Source organism: Sinocyclocheilus anshuiensis, unplaced genomic scaffold (assembly GCF_001515605.1).
Source record: "Sinocyclocheilus anshuiensis isolate Anshui unplaced genomic scaffold, SAMN03320099.WGS_v1.1 scaffold219, whole genome shotgun sequence".
Classification (NCBI taxonomy): Eukaryota; Metazoa; Chordata; class Actinopteri; order Cypriniformes; family Cyprinidae; genus Sinocyclocheilus; species Sinocyclocheilus anshuiensis.
This window is the reverse complement of record NW_015548200.1, coordinates 34,438-48,990: the sequence shown is the minus strand read 5'-3', so window position 1 is coordinate 48,990 and position 14,553 is coordinate 34,438. Positions and strand designations below refer to the sequence as shown.

At 38.6% G+C, this 14,553-nt stretch overlaps 1 protein-coding gene across 1 annotated transcript in view; it reads right to left on the bottom strand.

The window, feature by feature from the left end:
- The window catches only part of LOC107653286 (RNA-binding protein 33), a 51,933-nt gene that overhangs the window by 3,893 nt on the left and 33,487 nt on the right, over positions 1-14,553 (bottom strand). Inside the window, exons 11-16 of the mRNA XM_016439953.1 lie at positions 11,940-12,066; positions 11,408-11,748; positions 9,928-10,200; positions 9,465-9,728; positions 8,121-8,705; positions 4,449-4,616 (exon numbers count right to left, since the gene is read on the bottom strand). Of these exons, the coding sequence (XP_016295439.1) occupies positions 4,449-4,616; positions 8,121-8,705; positions 9,465-9,728; positions 9,928-10,200; positions 11,408-11,748; positions 11,940-12,066 (1,758 nt within the window). The remainder of the gene's footprint in view (positions 1-4,448; positions 4,617-8,120; positions 8,706-9,464; positions 9,729-9,927; positions 10,201-11,407; positions 11,749-11,939; positions 12,067-14,553) is intronic.

The following is a 14,553-nucleotide window of genomic DNA, read 5'->3' as shown; positions in this document are numbered from 1 at the left end:
TAAATAAATATATATATATATATATATATATATATAAAAAACTGCTAGATTAATGATGTTAACTATGGAGACTCGTCAAAGTCTGTGAAATGGGTGCTGTTTTGGTGCAAAAAAAACATTTCTTATTGTCAATGTTGAACAGTTTTGCTGCTTATTTTTGTGGAAACGTGATACATTTTTTTCAGGATACTTTGATGAAGAGTTCAAAATAACAGCATTTATTTGAAATAGAGACCTTTTGTAACATTATAAATGTCTACTGTGACTTTCAATTGCTTTAATACCTTTATTCAGAAAGGATGCATCCATTTCTTTAAAAAAAACAAAAAAAAAACAACAACTTTACCGACCACAATCTTAAAATATTTATATATTAAATGTAAATATTATCATGTATGTATTGTGATGCTGAATGCATATTTAAATGTATAAAAATGTGTTTAACTTGCATTTACATTTGGAGTAATGATAAAATATTCCAGTACAATGCGAAGACATTTCATCCATCTTTTTACATATAAGAGAGGCATCAAAAGCCCCAGGTTGGCTGGCTCTGGACCCAACTAAGTGCAGCAGCCACGTTGAAAAATCCCTTATGGCTTCCCAATGCTATGAGCTAGATGCTCTCTCACCACGTACTGAGTAAACAATTCACTCTTGCTCCAAGCGAGACACTGGGTACAATGTCAGTGAGTGATTTACAAGGCCACGGTTATATCAGTAAACAGCAGAAAGTGTTTAGAATATCCGACTCAACACGAGAGCTCAGGCAGATGCAGCAAGACAGTCCAACTGAGACAGCATGAGCGGCTGTGTGGGAAGGCGCTCTGCTGTGACTGACTGACACATGTTAGCACTGTATTTATCCCCTGGGAATGGACTACTGTACAGAGACAGCAGCGTGCTGAAAAGGCCAAGGGATCTTCATCTCTTCTGCTTCAGCCCGTCAATATCATCACACCTGGCAGTCTGTTCCATATCATTACTGCTCCTGCTCTCCTCCAAAACAGCTACCAGTCCCCTGGGAGAAGCAGTGACACAGCTGAGCCATAGCAGGAAACCAAATCTGCCATCTTTACTAGTGCTGAAGCGTGAGGGAGAGAACCACTTAGAGCAGCTCTTTATGACGGGGAAAAATAGGAAATGGTACGTCTAATAAAGAGTGCAGATGTGAATTATATATTCTGGAGAACACTATACAAGTCCAGGAGGAACAGCAACAGTTCCACTAAAAAAAAAAAGAATAAATACAATTCATGTGTATTCAAGTGATTATGGTCAGAAAATGACCAATTTCTAGGGATGCAACGATACCAATTTTTCAGAACCGATCCAATCCGATACCAGAAATTCTGAGTATCGGCCAATTCCAATCCGATCCGAGCACAGTTTTTTTTTAAATCAATGTAGAATTTCTATACTTCTGTATGTTGACCAGATCATCACTCTTGGGTGTGTTAAACACAATCTGCTAAATATAGACAACTTCATATTAATGAAAAATAACAAATAAAAAAAAATAGATAAGCATAATCTACGACAAAAAATACTATTATAAACTAGGTTAGTGGATAATTCAGCAGCAAAAGTTATTCTAGAAAAATCATGGGTGCACAATAATTTTATAAAAACATTAAACTGAACTAAACATTTAGTGAAACAACATTATTTAGTCCCGACACGGAGACCGCTGAACGCGCCTCTTTAAATGGTTTCGTGGTGCTCGTTATTGTATTTTAAAACACTATTGCAATGTTTTCAACTGACATTATGGCATTTATGATGGCAAATTATCCCAAACGTAACTGCGGCGCGTGTGGCTGTGCTGCGCAGTCAGTGAACCGCTTCCATCGGCGCTGCTGCAGCAAAACACACTGTTGCTAACATGAAACATTATTATCATGTGAGTATTATGACCAGTACTTAATTTGATCCACATGAAACATTTTTATGTGAGTATTATGACCAGTACTTAATTTGATCCTGCTGGATCCTGTTCCGGAATATGTCGGATTTTAAATTTTTGCCTTCCGGTAGGCCTATTTGTTTTTAAAAGTCCGGCATTTACAGTGCATTAGATCTTGACAGTGCATGCTTGCGGGCATACGAGATCCCCAACAGTGTCCCGCAGCCCTGCAACCTTCACCTAATTGTTTCAAATATGAAATAATTATCTGGGGAAATTACTGTTACTACATTTCTATTGCATTCCATGTTGAAGAACTTTGTGTTGTTTCTATTTTAATGTACTTTTAAAGTTGAAATCACATTAAAAGCTTAATTTGTAATTATGAGTGAATGATGATGCATTTATATACCGTCACCGTCACTCACAGCCGCTCGCACGTGTTTTGCGCATGAGCCGCACGCAGCCCAAAATTAAACTGCTTAATCGACCATCGATAGCTTTAATCGATTGCATCTCTTATCGACAATTAACCAATCATCGATTAATCGTTGACATCCCTAATACACACACACAACATCTGACAGATAGAACAGAACAAAAAAGACTATTAATAACCTTTCATTGCGCAAAATTATAATACAAAAGGGTATGGCTCCAACACAGAGCGGCACAAAGCACTTATGCGCATCCCATCCGCAGAATGATGCACTTGAAGCAACACAGAGTCACAGCGCGCAGCGCTCCGCATAGAAAAGTGAAGAGATATTGCTGCGTAGTGTATTATATCTGTGCGATATTTTATTGAGCCTTTTCTTTTAACAGTTTTAAATCTCAGTTATTGTGCGCTCGAAGAGAGTTTAATCTTTTTGACTGTAGTAACTTAACGCGACACGCAGTTTGAATGCTGAATGGAGGATAACAGACAGACGCAGCGGGGAGAAGAGTTTACGTCAACTTGACTTAAATATTCATCTATACTTCACATTAAACTATGGGATGGCTTCAGAACACTTAATATATAGTGCATGAAACATTTATGGTGTTTTATAATGTTTTTGTGCCGATCGTGTGGCTTAACAATAACACAGCATAGTATACGCACAATATCTGATTTGGATCGGTCTCGTCTGACCGATACCCGATCCGGCAGAAAATGGCAGTATCGGAGCTGATACCGATACTGAGTATCGGATCGATGCATCCCTACCAATTTCATGGGTAAGTTCAAACCACTCTCTCTTTTCCACTTCCTGACAAAGACATGAATCCTTTGAGAGCTAATACAACAATGAAAAGCAAAATATGTGTGTAACTGATGTTTTATGTACACAACCATTCAAACATTTGGGGTTAGTTTTTTTTTAATGTTTTTGAATGCCTCTTAGGCTCACCAATGATGCATTTACTTGATCAAAAATATGTTAAAAACAGTCGTATTGATGAACATTATCACAATTTAAAATGACTATTTTAAATGACTAAAACTACTGTTTTAATATATTTTAAAATTCAATTTATTCCTTTGATGTTAAAGTTATATGGGGCAGTCGCTGGCCTAATGGTTAGAGAGTCGAGTCGGACTTGTAACCTGAAGGTTGCGGGTTCGAGTCTCAGGTCCAGCAGGGATTGTAGGTGGGAGGAGTGAATGTACAGCGCTCTCTTCCACCCTCAATACCACGACTGAGGTGAGACCCTTGAGCAAGGCACCGAACCCCCAACTGCTCCCTGGGCGCCGCAGCAATATGGCTGCAAACTGCCCCGGGTGTGTGTTCACTGTGTGTGTGTGTTCACTACTGTGTGTGTGTGCACCTGGACGGGTTAAATGCAGAGCACAAATTCCGAGTATAGGTCACCATACTTGGCTACACGTCACTTAAACTTTCAGTAGTCACTACTCCAGTTCTCAGAGTTACATGATCTATCAGAAATCATACTAATATGTTGATTTGGTGCTCAAGAAACATTTCGTATTATTATTAATGTTGAAAACAATTGTGCTGCTTCAGGATTATTTGATGAATACAAAATGAAAAAGAACAGCACTTATTGGAAGTAGAAATCTTTTGTAACATTATAAACGTCACTTAAGATAAATTTAATGCATCCTTGCTGAATAAATAAATAATTTCAAAATAAAAAAATCTCACTGACCCCAAACATTTCAACGGTGGTGTATTTTTTATTCTTGGGGCGCCACAGAGGAGGATGAGAGATGGGGAATTTGATCTGATTTCCTCGTAAACAAGTTAAATGCACTGCTTTCTGGCAAGTTTCATCATTTTCCTCCACAGTACACAAAATGCATAAAACATTTCACAGTTACAACTTATGACTAACAGAAATTTGCTTCCACCATAATGCTTTAATTCAGACGTTCCCAACTCGGAAAGCCGTGGCTTAAAGAAAGTCGTAAATACATTCCTTTCGACATGACTTGAAATCACCATTAGTATCAGGGCTTAGTGTCAGCTGTGCAAAATGGCATTGTGCACCTGTCCAATTAAGGGCTTATGAGAGTAATCCAGATTCAATGTCATACCCGGTTCATTTGGTTTGCCATGCCACGGCCAGCCTGTTGTTGATTTTGTACACCACCAGCTGCCATGGTAACTTTCCTGATGGGACCAAGTCTCTGTTGGGGGACAGGCCGACCAATTGGTTGTTGCTGCTGCTGTGGGGGACCAGTGTTGGGACCGGCATCTGCCTGCTGAATACAGAGGAGACACATCTTACAACCCACACAAAGAAAATCTCCAGCAGCATACACAAAAAACGAATCAAAAAAACATTACAGTCCATCATGAAGTCTGATTGTATCACAAATATTCAAATGTAAACTGCTTATATCAAAAGTGATCATTAATACAATGGCAGTCTTACAGCTCACCAAAACGTACACAACGTACTGTGATCAGTTTAAACTGGCACAGCGTAACTGAATAAGCAAACAAAGTCACAATAAGAGACAAACGTGTTGAATTATGTGATGTGTTCGGTATAGCTGAATTAGACCTCTTTCAGAACAGTGATGACTGCATCTCTGAGCACAGATGGCATGGAAGTGGACCTGTTTGAGATAAACTGCCTCTGGCTCTTCCTCGAAATTCTCAGTCATTCTGTTCCCTCATCTGCAGGAAAACCTTTCAAAGTGCCTACGTTATCTGATGGCTGCTGGCAGTCTTTAGATGTTGAAGGCCTTGAAAATGGCCAGATTTAAGTTTTTCACAGGACCACTGAATCTCACAAAAAGGGCTCTTTTCATACTGTATAGGGCATGACAATGTGTTGTTGAATGTTAAAGGTTTTTGTGTCTATATGTTAAAGTAGATATGCGAGGAAAAATATATTTTTTATTTTAAATTGAAACGGTAAAATTAGACCCTTGGGATAAGATGCACAGAAGGTCCAAAGTGGTATGTTCTTGCTTCAGATATTTTTCATTTAATTTATTGAGTAATTTCTGTAATTCTAGAGTTATTTTTAATAGTTCAATTAGTTAGATGTACATTTCTGACATCTCTATTCATTAAAACCTATAGGCTAAGTGAAATCAGTCTATTTTAATGCATAGTGTTGCTATTATGGCATCATGCTCAATTAAAATGTGTAATTTAATGTGTAATTCTTTACATAAGTCACAGAATAAATTATTCTTTCAGATGATTATCTTTTACTGGGATTCTGCTTTGCCTGTTAATTTTCTTGTAATTATTTAACTAAATTGTCAAAATTGTAAACAGAATAGTTGATTTAATATTTTACATTCATGAAACATTAAATATATATAAATGAATATCAAATGTTATTTTCTATATTCTGCAAGTGTTTACCCAAGGGGGCTTCTAGCCCAGATAAGGGTTTTTTGAATAATTTTTGTCTAATTTTACATTGTGTGCAGTAACGATTAATTTAATAAATGTTTCTACTAATTTCCCTTAACACAACGGCTGATGTATCCTGCACATGTTAACGTATATCTAAATATGTTATGTGTTAATTTAAAAGTAAATAATTTAACAAACTGGTCTGTCTGTGACAGTAGGTTACACGCAGACACCATTTGTTATATAGAAATTATGTAACAGTTAATGTTTTACTGACACATAAAGCTTAGTTTTAATCCAAATGGTGCATGTGCGGAGTGAACAAACAGTAAACAAATGCCCGCAAAAGAAGTGCTCTCTCTTTCTTTCTCTTTCCTTCTTAGAAAAGATGTTATTGAAATGTACTATTGGGAAAAAAAAGACAATTTAACTACAAACGTTCCAACAATGTTGGGGAGAAAGAGATGTGCACTCAAAACGCTTGCGCATTTGTGCCACTGTGCACTCGATCTACTCAGCATGCTTTACTTATGTTGAAATAAGAATTTAATTAGTTTAAATGAGAATTTGTTTTATATATATATCAATCATAGACATCCTTCTTGAAAATATCCACTCTGTTCCCTGTTTGTTCTGTCATCAGTATTTTTTTTGGTGTGGAAACAAACACTGCATGGTATCGGTTTTCGTTATAGGAACATTTTAACGAGAATGAGTATGAGTGCATTAGCTGTATCGGGCCTGACAGCAATGCTAGTATTGTCTAGGTGCCTACATTTATCCCTAAATTTAATATTGTCCACTACAAGGAGAAGCAAACATCAGCATATATTCCTTATCTGACAGCAACACTTATATTCAGGCTTGTAAAGCATTAAATACTGTATGCTCCCTATAAACACATTCCTTCAGTCTACAACAAAGACATAATTGCCAAACCTGCTACATTCATCCTTTTCTCCCCATGTCTTTCAAAACCATGTGCATTATCTCAATTGCGTCTCCATGAGAGGGGGTTAATGGATTAATCTTACTCGATAGAAAATCCACACCTTCAGATTACATCTATCAGATGCACCGCTGCAATACACCAGGGCGGGGTGACGACACTTGACAAGCACCTCCCCTCCCCCACCCACCCAGTCACCTCCATCCCCCATGCTGCTTTTGTATGGCTCAGGCTTTGTATTCTTCCTGATGAAAATGTAATTTACTCTTATCTGTACGGCTAAGCTGGGGAAAAATACAAATCCGCCATCTCCCTTTCTCCCAGACTCTCGCAGGTATTATTACACCGATATCAACATAGACGAGGAAGATTAATTGCAGATGTCCCCAGACTGACACCTATTCTAACACACTTCAATGATGAGCTGATGGATGAATAAAGCGAGAGGCGAGACGAGATAGATGAAGAGAGTAACACCGAGCAAGCACAAGTTAGAAGGGAGAACAAGAAAGAGAGATAACATTGTCAGGCAGCTGAGGTTGACAGCAGGAGAAGAGAAGCACCTAGAGGATCAGATTCTCTCGGTCTGACACCCCCTCCCCCTTCTTCCTCTTTGTCAGTCAGAGCCACGGCACTTCAGATAGCTGCATGTAGCTTTCTATTAACTAAGTTGACACACAGTTATCTTCATCCACAGAGATTCTGCACTCAAAGGAAATATTTAGCTTCGCTTCAGGAAGGAGACTGGAAAATAATGTTTTCTCCTCATTCAATGCAGCAAATCATCTCTTAGAGCCCATAAATCATCCTTGGGTCCTTCTTTTCTTGATTGAGATGCAGAAAATGTCCTGCCAGATTTGTAAATAACCAGCTCAAACTCTAGTCTTAATGCTAAATGACTGCTGGAACCCTCAACATAAACGTCCATTAGGTCTTTCTCAAATTGTCACGTAAAACATCACCGTGACTTAAAGAAGACACAAATCTTTACAATGTCTGGATCTGTTGTCACTCAAAGTAAAGGCACAAATGCCAAGCAACTCGCTTTAATGACGCTAGAATAGTGCCATTTATGGGCTTAAAAGGTAAAAGTGTTCTGTCAATTAAGTGTGGTGTCACAAATCACAGCATAGAGACCACTTTCTGTATTGATTCTCTCAAAAAGAGAAAAAAGCATTATACTTTAAAGAGTTTTTAGCTCTAAAAACTTTAGTGGTCAAAAAAAGTAGACACCTTGACTTTTAGAGTAATTGGAAATCCTGCTTGTCGAGTTCAGAGTTCTATGATTTATTCTATAAAGAGCTCTGGTGACAACAACTTCAAAAAAACAAAACAAAAAAAAAACACCAAAGGACAAAGACAAAAAGAATCGAAAAAATCAGTGGCATATGAACTTTAAAGATCACATCTAGAGTTTAAACCGGTAACATTCACTCACCTCTCCTAGAAGCTTAACTACTCGCACTTTCTGTGGAACCTGTGGTGATTCTATGCTGCTCGCTCTTTGCATCACTGTTCTCTTTCCCCCAGGCTGAGGCTGACCCACTGGCACTTCTGATGGGCTGGTCTGAGCAGCACCTTGTCTTTGAGTGTTTTGTGGGGTCATGGTCCTCTTCTGCTGTGGTTGCCATTGGCCCTGCTGGCTGGCTTCAGGACCAGCGTTCTGTTGCTTCTGTGGCCCAGACCAGCCTGAAGTCTGTGCCTGAGGATTAGTGTTCTGCAGCCGGGCCTTCACATTTGGATGAGGGGAACTAAGACCTGACGAAGGGTTCTGGGGGGTACCGTTAGAGATCAGTGAAGGGACCGGCTGTGGGGGTTGGGCTGCAGGGTACTGTGTGGGGTTCTGAGTTTGTGGAGTCTGGTTTGGGTTCTGGCCACTTATCCGTTCCATCAGTTCTTTTTTGCGCATACCAGCCTGCATCTGTCTGCGCTGCTCTTTGCGCTTGAGGATCTCTTCTCGCAGGCGCTTCTGTTCTTCGATCTTGAGTCTGTACTGACGTGTCTCCTCATCTTCATCTGGGTCCTAAACAATGATGAACATAAATTCAGGATGAAAAAAAAGAGTCAGCTTTATTTTTTTTGGCTGGATGATAAAATGTGCAAATATACAGTATGTTTAAGCTAGTTTAGTTTTAGTGTAATCAAGCTTAAGTGTTCATCTCTCTGCCCAAGTATACACAACAAATCTGAAGGATTGAATACAGTTTGCACATCACTTCCTTTGGTGCACACACACAACAGAGGTCAATTGTAGTCCAATTAAAATGTATACATGCTGGACAGTCAAGCTACATTTGCATTATCTATATTTATTTGTCTGAACTGGTATGATATCAGTCTGACAAAAAAAAAAATGGTATGATTTCAGTCAGACTAAAGTGACTGAAAAGACAAATTATTGCTTTTAACTTACTAAAATTTAAGGCAAGCATTTTCAAAAAACCTTTACTTGTCTGTTTTAATGCCATGACAGCTTATATGGTTATTTTCATGGCAAAACTAAGGTCAGAAATGAAAAAATAATCTTTATAATCTATTTTCTTAAAAAACAAAGCTTTTACAGAAAGTATCAGCACAAAAATAGTAATAAGGTGAGCCATTCAGCCACAACAACAATAGGACTATGCTACACGTAAACTAACCAATGAGTGTATTGCAGTGGAATAATGCAGTTCAAACAGAACAAATATAGCATTTTAAATAGCGGCTACTGCAAAAGTCTATGGGTGGAAAACATGCTGAATGTTAACCCCTCCCACATGATCATGCTACGCAGTATTACCTCTGGACACTCTTTCTGCATCTCAGGCACACTGGGCTGCTCTGATGCTTTGGCAGCTCCCAGCCCTTGTGCCACAGATCCTCCCCTTCCTGCTGGTCCAGCACGGGCAGCCTGCCCTTGTCTAACATTCTGTGTTGCCATGGTAACAGGCTTTGCTTGCCCACTAGGCACTGGCGGGCGGTTATTGTTGCTTGTGGCGATGGGCAGCTCACGGAGGTTGCTGTTGCGTTGAGGGGGAATCTGCTGCAGTGGAGAAGGAGGCATCTGAAGAAGAGGAGGTGGTGGTCATATATATGGGTTGACATTCATAGAAATACTGCAAAGACTGAAAATCGGTCAATTGACAGCAGTTTTGCTCAAAAAGCTTTTGAGCTGACATACACAAATTAAAAATGTTTATTTATAATAAATATTTCTCTTGCCATCTTGCTCACTGCAACAAATACACATTTGAATGGCTAACCATTTTGGGTCTGGCATGGTTGTTTCGTTGCTGGTTGCCCTGTGGTCGTGACTGCATCTGTCTTTGATTCAACTGGCGGAAGTGGGGCTGAGAGAGGTGCACCATGGGATGTTGGTCCCTTGGGTGGTGTTGATGGTGCTGTTGGTGTTGGGGTGGAGGCTGGGAGTGAGGTAGACCCTGGAGGGGCAAGTCCTGTCTGTGTTGCTGGTGCTGCTGGTGCAAGGATTGATGGGATAGTGGCAGATCATGGTGCAGGGGCAGCTGCATTAGACCCTGAATACCACAAAACACAAAGAATACAGCCGGAATAAGACCTAAAATCAAATATACATCAAATAATATAAAACAAAGTTGTAGCCTTGAGCATGTGAATGAATTAGATCCAGCTTAAGGACATTTACACTGAAATGTAGGCCAGTCATGATTGAGAATGTGGGTACCCTTGAAGTCAGCGCTGTATAATTAGTATAATTGTTGTATAAACGCTGTATAATTGTTTCAGTAGTCTTACAGACAGATAATTTGTCACTATTATCTGAATTTACAACTCAAGCCAAGAAAAATAACACCAATTTGTGTTTAATGACAATTAAGAATAAATATTTTCATTAAAGAAAGCTACACCTCTGATGTGTAACAACTAACCCAGTGACCTCAAATAACCATGAACTGATAAACAGTGCTAACACAAGAGGGCAGTCTTATCTGCTGCTTAAAATGAAGACTGCAGCTTCTCCTTGCACAGGCGACCACTACACCTACATGTCTTACAATAACAGGTTTCCAACCAAGCTAAAACACCTTAGGTATGGCTCTTTGCCATATACAGGACTGTTCACAGAGTTTGGGGTCAGTATGATTTTTTTTTTTTTTTAGAAATTAATACTTTTATTCAGCAAGGACAAAATTTTTCAAAAGTGACAGAAATCTTTTGTAACATTATAAATGTCTTTACTGTTTTAACGAAATGCTGTTCTTTAAATCTTTACATTCATAAAAGAATCCTGAAAAAAGTATTACGGTTTAAACAACAAATAAAAAACACTATTGAACACCTATTTCTGAATGATCATGTGACACTGAGGACTGCTAAAGATTCAGCTGTTACCACAGGAATAAATTGTCTTGACATTTTTTTTAAATCGAAAAGTTTTTTTAAATCATAATAATATTTTGTAATATTACTGCTTTACTGTATGTTAGATCAAATAAATGCAGCCCTGGTGAGCATATAAGACTACTTTCAAAAACATTTATAAAATATGTCCAACCCCAAACTTTTGAACAGTAGTGCATGACTGCCGTATTTCCTACTAAATTTCAGGATTGTGGAAAATACAGAATTACAAAATAAATGCAAAATAAGACACTGAAAACTCAATATTTTTTCCTATATTACACTTTTCATGCCAGTTCCATGCCATGCTGTAAATCAACATGCAGTGTTCAAAATTTGTTTATTTCTGGTAAACTGACTTACTCTCTGGCGTACCTGCATACCAAACTGTACGTGCTGGGGGCTAAAGGGGGGTCCCTGCTGTTGGGGCGAGAAGGGCTGTCTGTGACCCACAAAGCCACGGGGACCAGGGGGGCCTCCATGCTGCGGGGCCAAAGCCGGCCGAGGGGGCTCTCTCTGGAAAATACCTCCTCCCTGAGGCCCTTGGTTCTGCCCAAGCACCAGAGAACCAAATCCAGGACTTCGGTGTCCCCCTTGTGGGGGGAAAGATGGAGGGCCTTGCCCTGATAACGGAAGAACACTGTTATTCATGAGGGGGGCAGGGCCTGGCTGGTCAAACATGTGCTGGCCCGAAAAACGTGGCTCTAGAAAAGAGAAAAGAAAGGAATAAAAGACATAACGTGAATGAGAAGCCAGAAACCTACAGCATCAATTCTGACTGCTTCAGTTGCTGGTAAACGACTGGATGGAATAACAAAAGTCAAAACAGATATTCAAAACAATGCAGGTATAGTCTATGCAAGCAACCAGTGTGACCACCTTAAATTGACCTTACCACCAGGGAAGAAGTGCTCTGGATCCCGATGATGTGGCGGTGGTCCTCTCCATTGCTCCTGGTGGGGGAGAGGCCGCTGAGGTGGGCCAAAATTCCCTTGGAGATGTTGCTGGAAATCAGGAGGAGCCTGGAGGAGGACAACCAACAGCAAAAATCACACTGACTCCACAGAAAACATTATGACTATTTCAGCACCAAAATATTGTTGACACATGAGTTTCAAAGCCAAAAAGTTTCTTATTTGTGCTCATTTAAAATGTAACTCTTCATATTAAGATCATAACCATCAGCTTATACCACTGAGAAATTTTTTAGGCAGAAAGAAAACTATTTGCATATACCCTTGAATATAAATCTTTATCCATTCTCAGCGCTTACCTAACCCATTGCTCATAAAACTCAACCCCCCTCTACCTTTCCAGAGGAAAGACAGATAACGATCCTTACTAATCCTGCAGTTGAATATGAATTGAATCCCCTCTCCTTTATTCTTTGAAAATATCCTTTGCTCTTAAGAAATTAGCCTTCGTTCAAAAGAGCCACACTCCAGCAAATTGTGATGCTTAGCACCTCTTTACTCATTATAAATGACTTAAGATGCAATCAAACTTTTAATCCACGTTTTCAGCTCTGATCTTCAGTCGGCCAGTGAGTGTCACCAAGGCCAGCCAAGTTGCTTAACAGAAGGTCAATCAGGCAGCTTAGCTAAGCAACGGCCAGAAGGGAGCGAGAGAGAATCACATTGTTATTGTGGACTTCATTGCTCTATTCAAAAGGTCAGCTCCTATAACACAATGGGAGCTTAAGTACATTCACAATACATTTGCAAGTTTGCATTCATTTGATAAAAGGAGCATGTCCTTTTGGGGGGCTAATCTTTTGTAAATACCCATGGATCTGTTCAATATGTAACCAGTTATGATCTGCCTGGGAGATATAGAGGGAGTGAGAAAGACAAATGCCAAGCATGAGCTGCTGCCATTTTGAAGACAAGCCTCATGTGTCAAAATAAACTCAGCAACTTATTCATTTCTGCTCTGTCTTTAGGTATCTGACAAATTCTCATAGATCAAGGTAAAAAAAAAAAAACGAAATTATAAACGTATATATTCAAAATCATTCAGAACATTACAGCCTGTTACCGATAAAATTTTATCAACACCAACAACAGCCATCTTTAGAAAAATATAACTGAAGCATCTGACATGGCATTTATGTTTGTTTTCACAGACTGTTTAATGCTGCTTATTCATTTTGATTAATAGAATACAAAAAGTGTTTTTGTATTTGGGGAAATGGCTCTTCATATTCTGGCTACATAGACAAAACAAACTAAGAATAGTCTATGAATTAGTTTCATGCTTTTTTACGAATTAGAAAATCAAGACTTCACATTGGTTGTCTTAGCAGCGTAAAAACTATTTTAACAGTGAATAAATTGTATACAGAAAGCAAGCAGAGATTATTTCCCATCATTGACTTCAGTCTAGCAAGAGTTTAAGCACTCAAAAAAACCTCACGTTATAAATCACAGAAGCTGTCTACAGTGTGAAATGAAACTCTTATTTCACCTCTGCACTTTATGATGAGAATTTGTGAGAGTGCAGAATTCAGTGAGTGCGGTGACTAATCTAAACGCCTCTGATTAGCCGCTGCATTCATTCACTCAACAGAAACGTGTGTGACTGATTATAATGCTGAGAACACGGAGAAAAAAAAAACATGTAAAGGAATCAGATGCAATGTCAGCAGATCTAAATGTAATGCTACATTAAACACTTTTCATTGAATTTTCACATTTCACTTTAACGGCAACAGCGGAAGTAGATTTAGTTTAATTGTGCTTTATCTTAAATTTTGGTAGTATTTTTGCCCCAAGCCCTCATTAATTTCTGACCCTGACATACAAACACAAAACATCAAATATGAAAAACAAATTTCTTATATTTCTAGACAAATTCCTTCCATATTTCTACAAGTGTTTTCTATAAAAATGTTCTATACATACAAAAATCCTTCTAACGGTGCTACTTTCTGACATAATAAAAACAATTTATCCATCCAACTAATGCTTCATTATGCAATAAATGTTGTTTACAAAAGAAAATCTAACTTTAAACTTCGACTAACTTGTAAAATGAAGCCAGGCTATGCTTTTTTTAAACAGATTTACTAAAGAGTAATATACTAATTCTGCTAAAAGCAGTATCAAACATAAAATACAATATAAATATGTAGAATGGAGATTAATATTCAAAAACTCTGCAGTAGTAAATATTCATAGAGAAATTATGGATCAGCCTATTGTAAGATGAGATGTGATCATATGCTAATGTATGATAATCAAGTGCCCAGAGGGCTAATGGACAGCGCTCCCTGTAAAATGCCAATGGTATTTTAAATGGTGTCTTGTCTATACCAGACTGGCTATGAGAGGCAGACAGCTGGAAATGTGTCATGAATGTGTGTGTGTGTGTGTGGAACTTCTTTCATATTCAGCAATTTTAGGAATGACCAATCATTTTAAATGTCCACAATGTGTCCAAACAAGGGGTCACAGTACATGAATAGTTGGCAAACACATGGACATAAACTTTCCTTTTCACAATCAGGA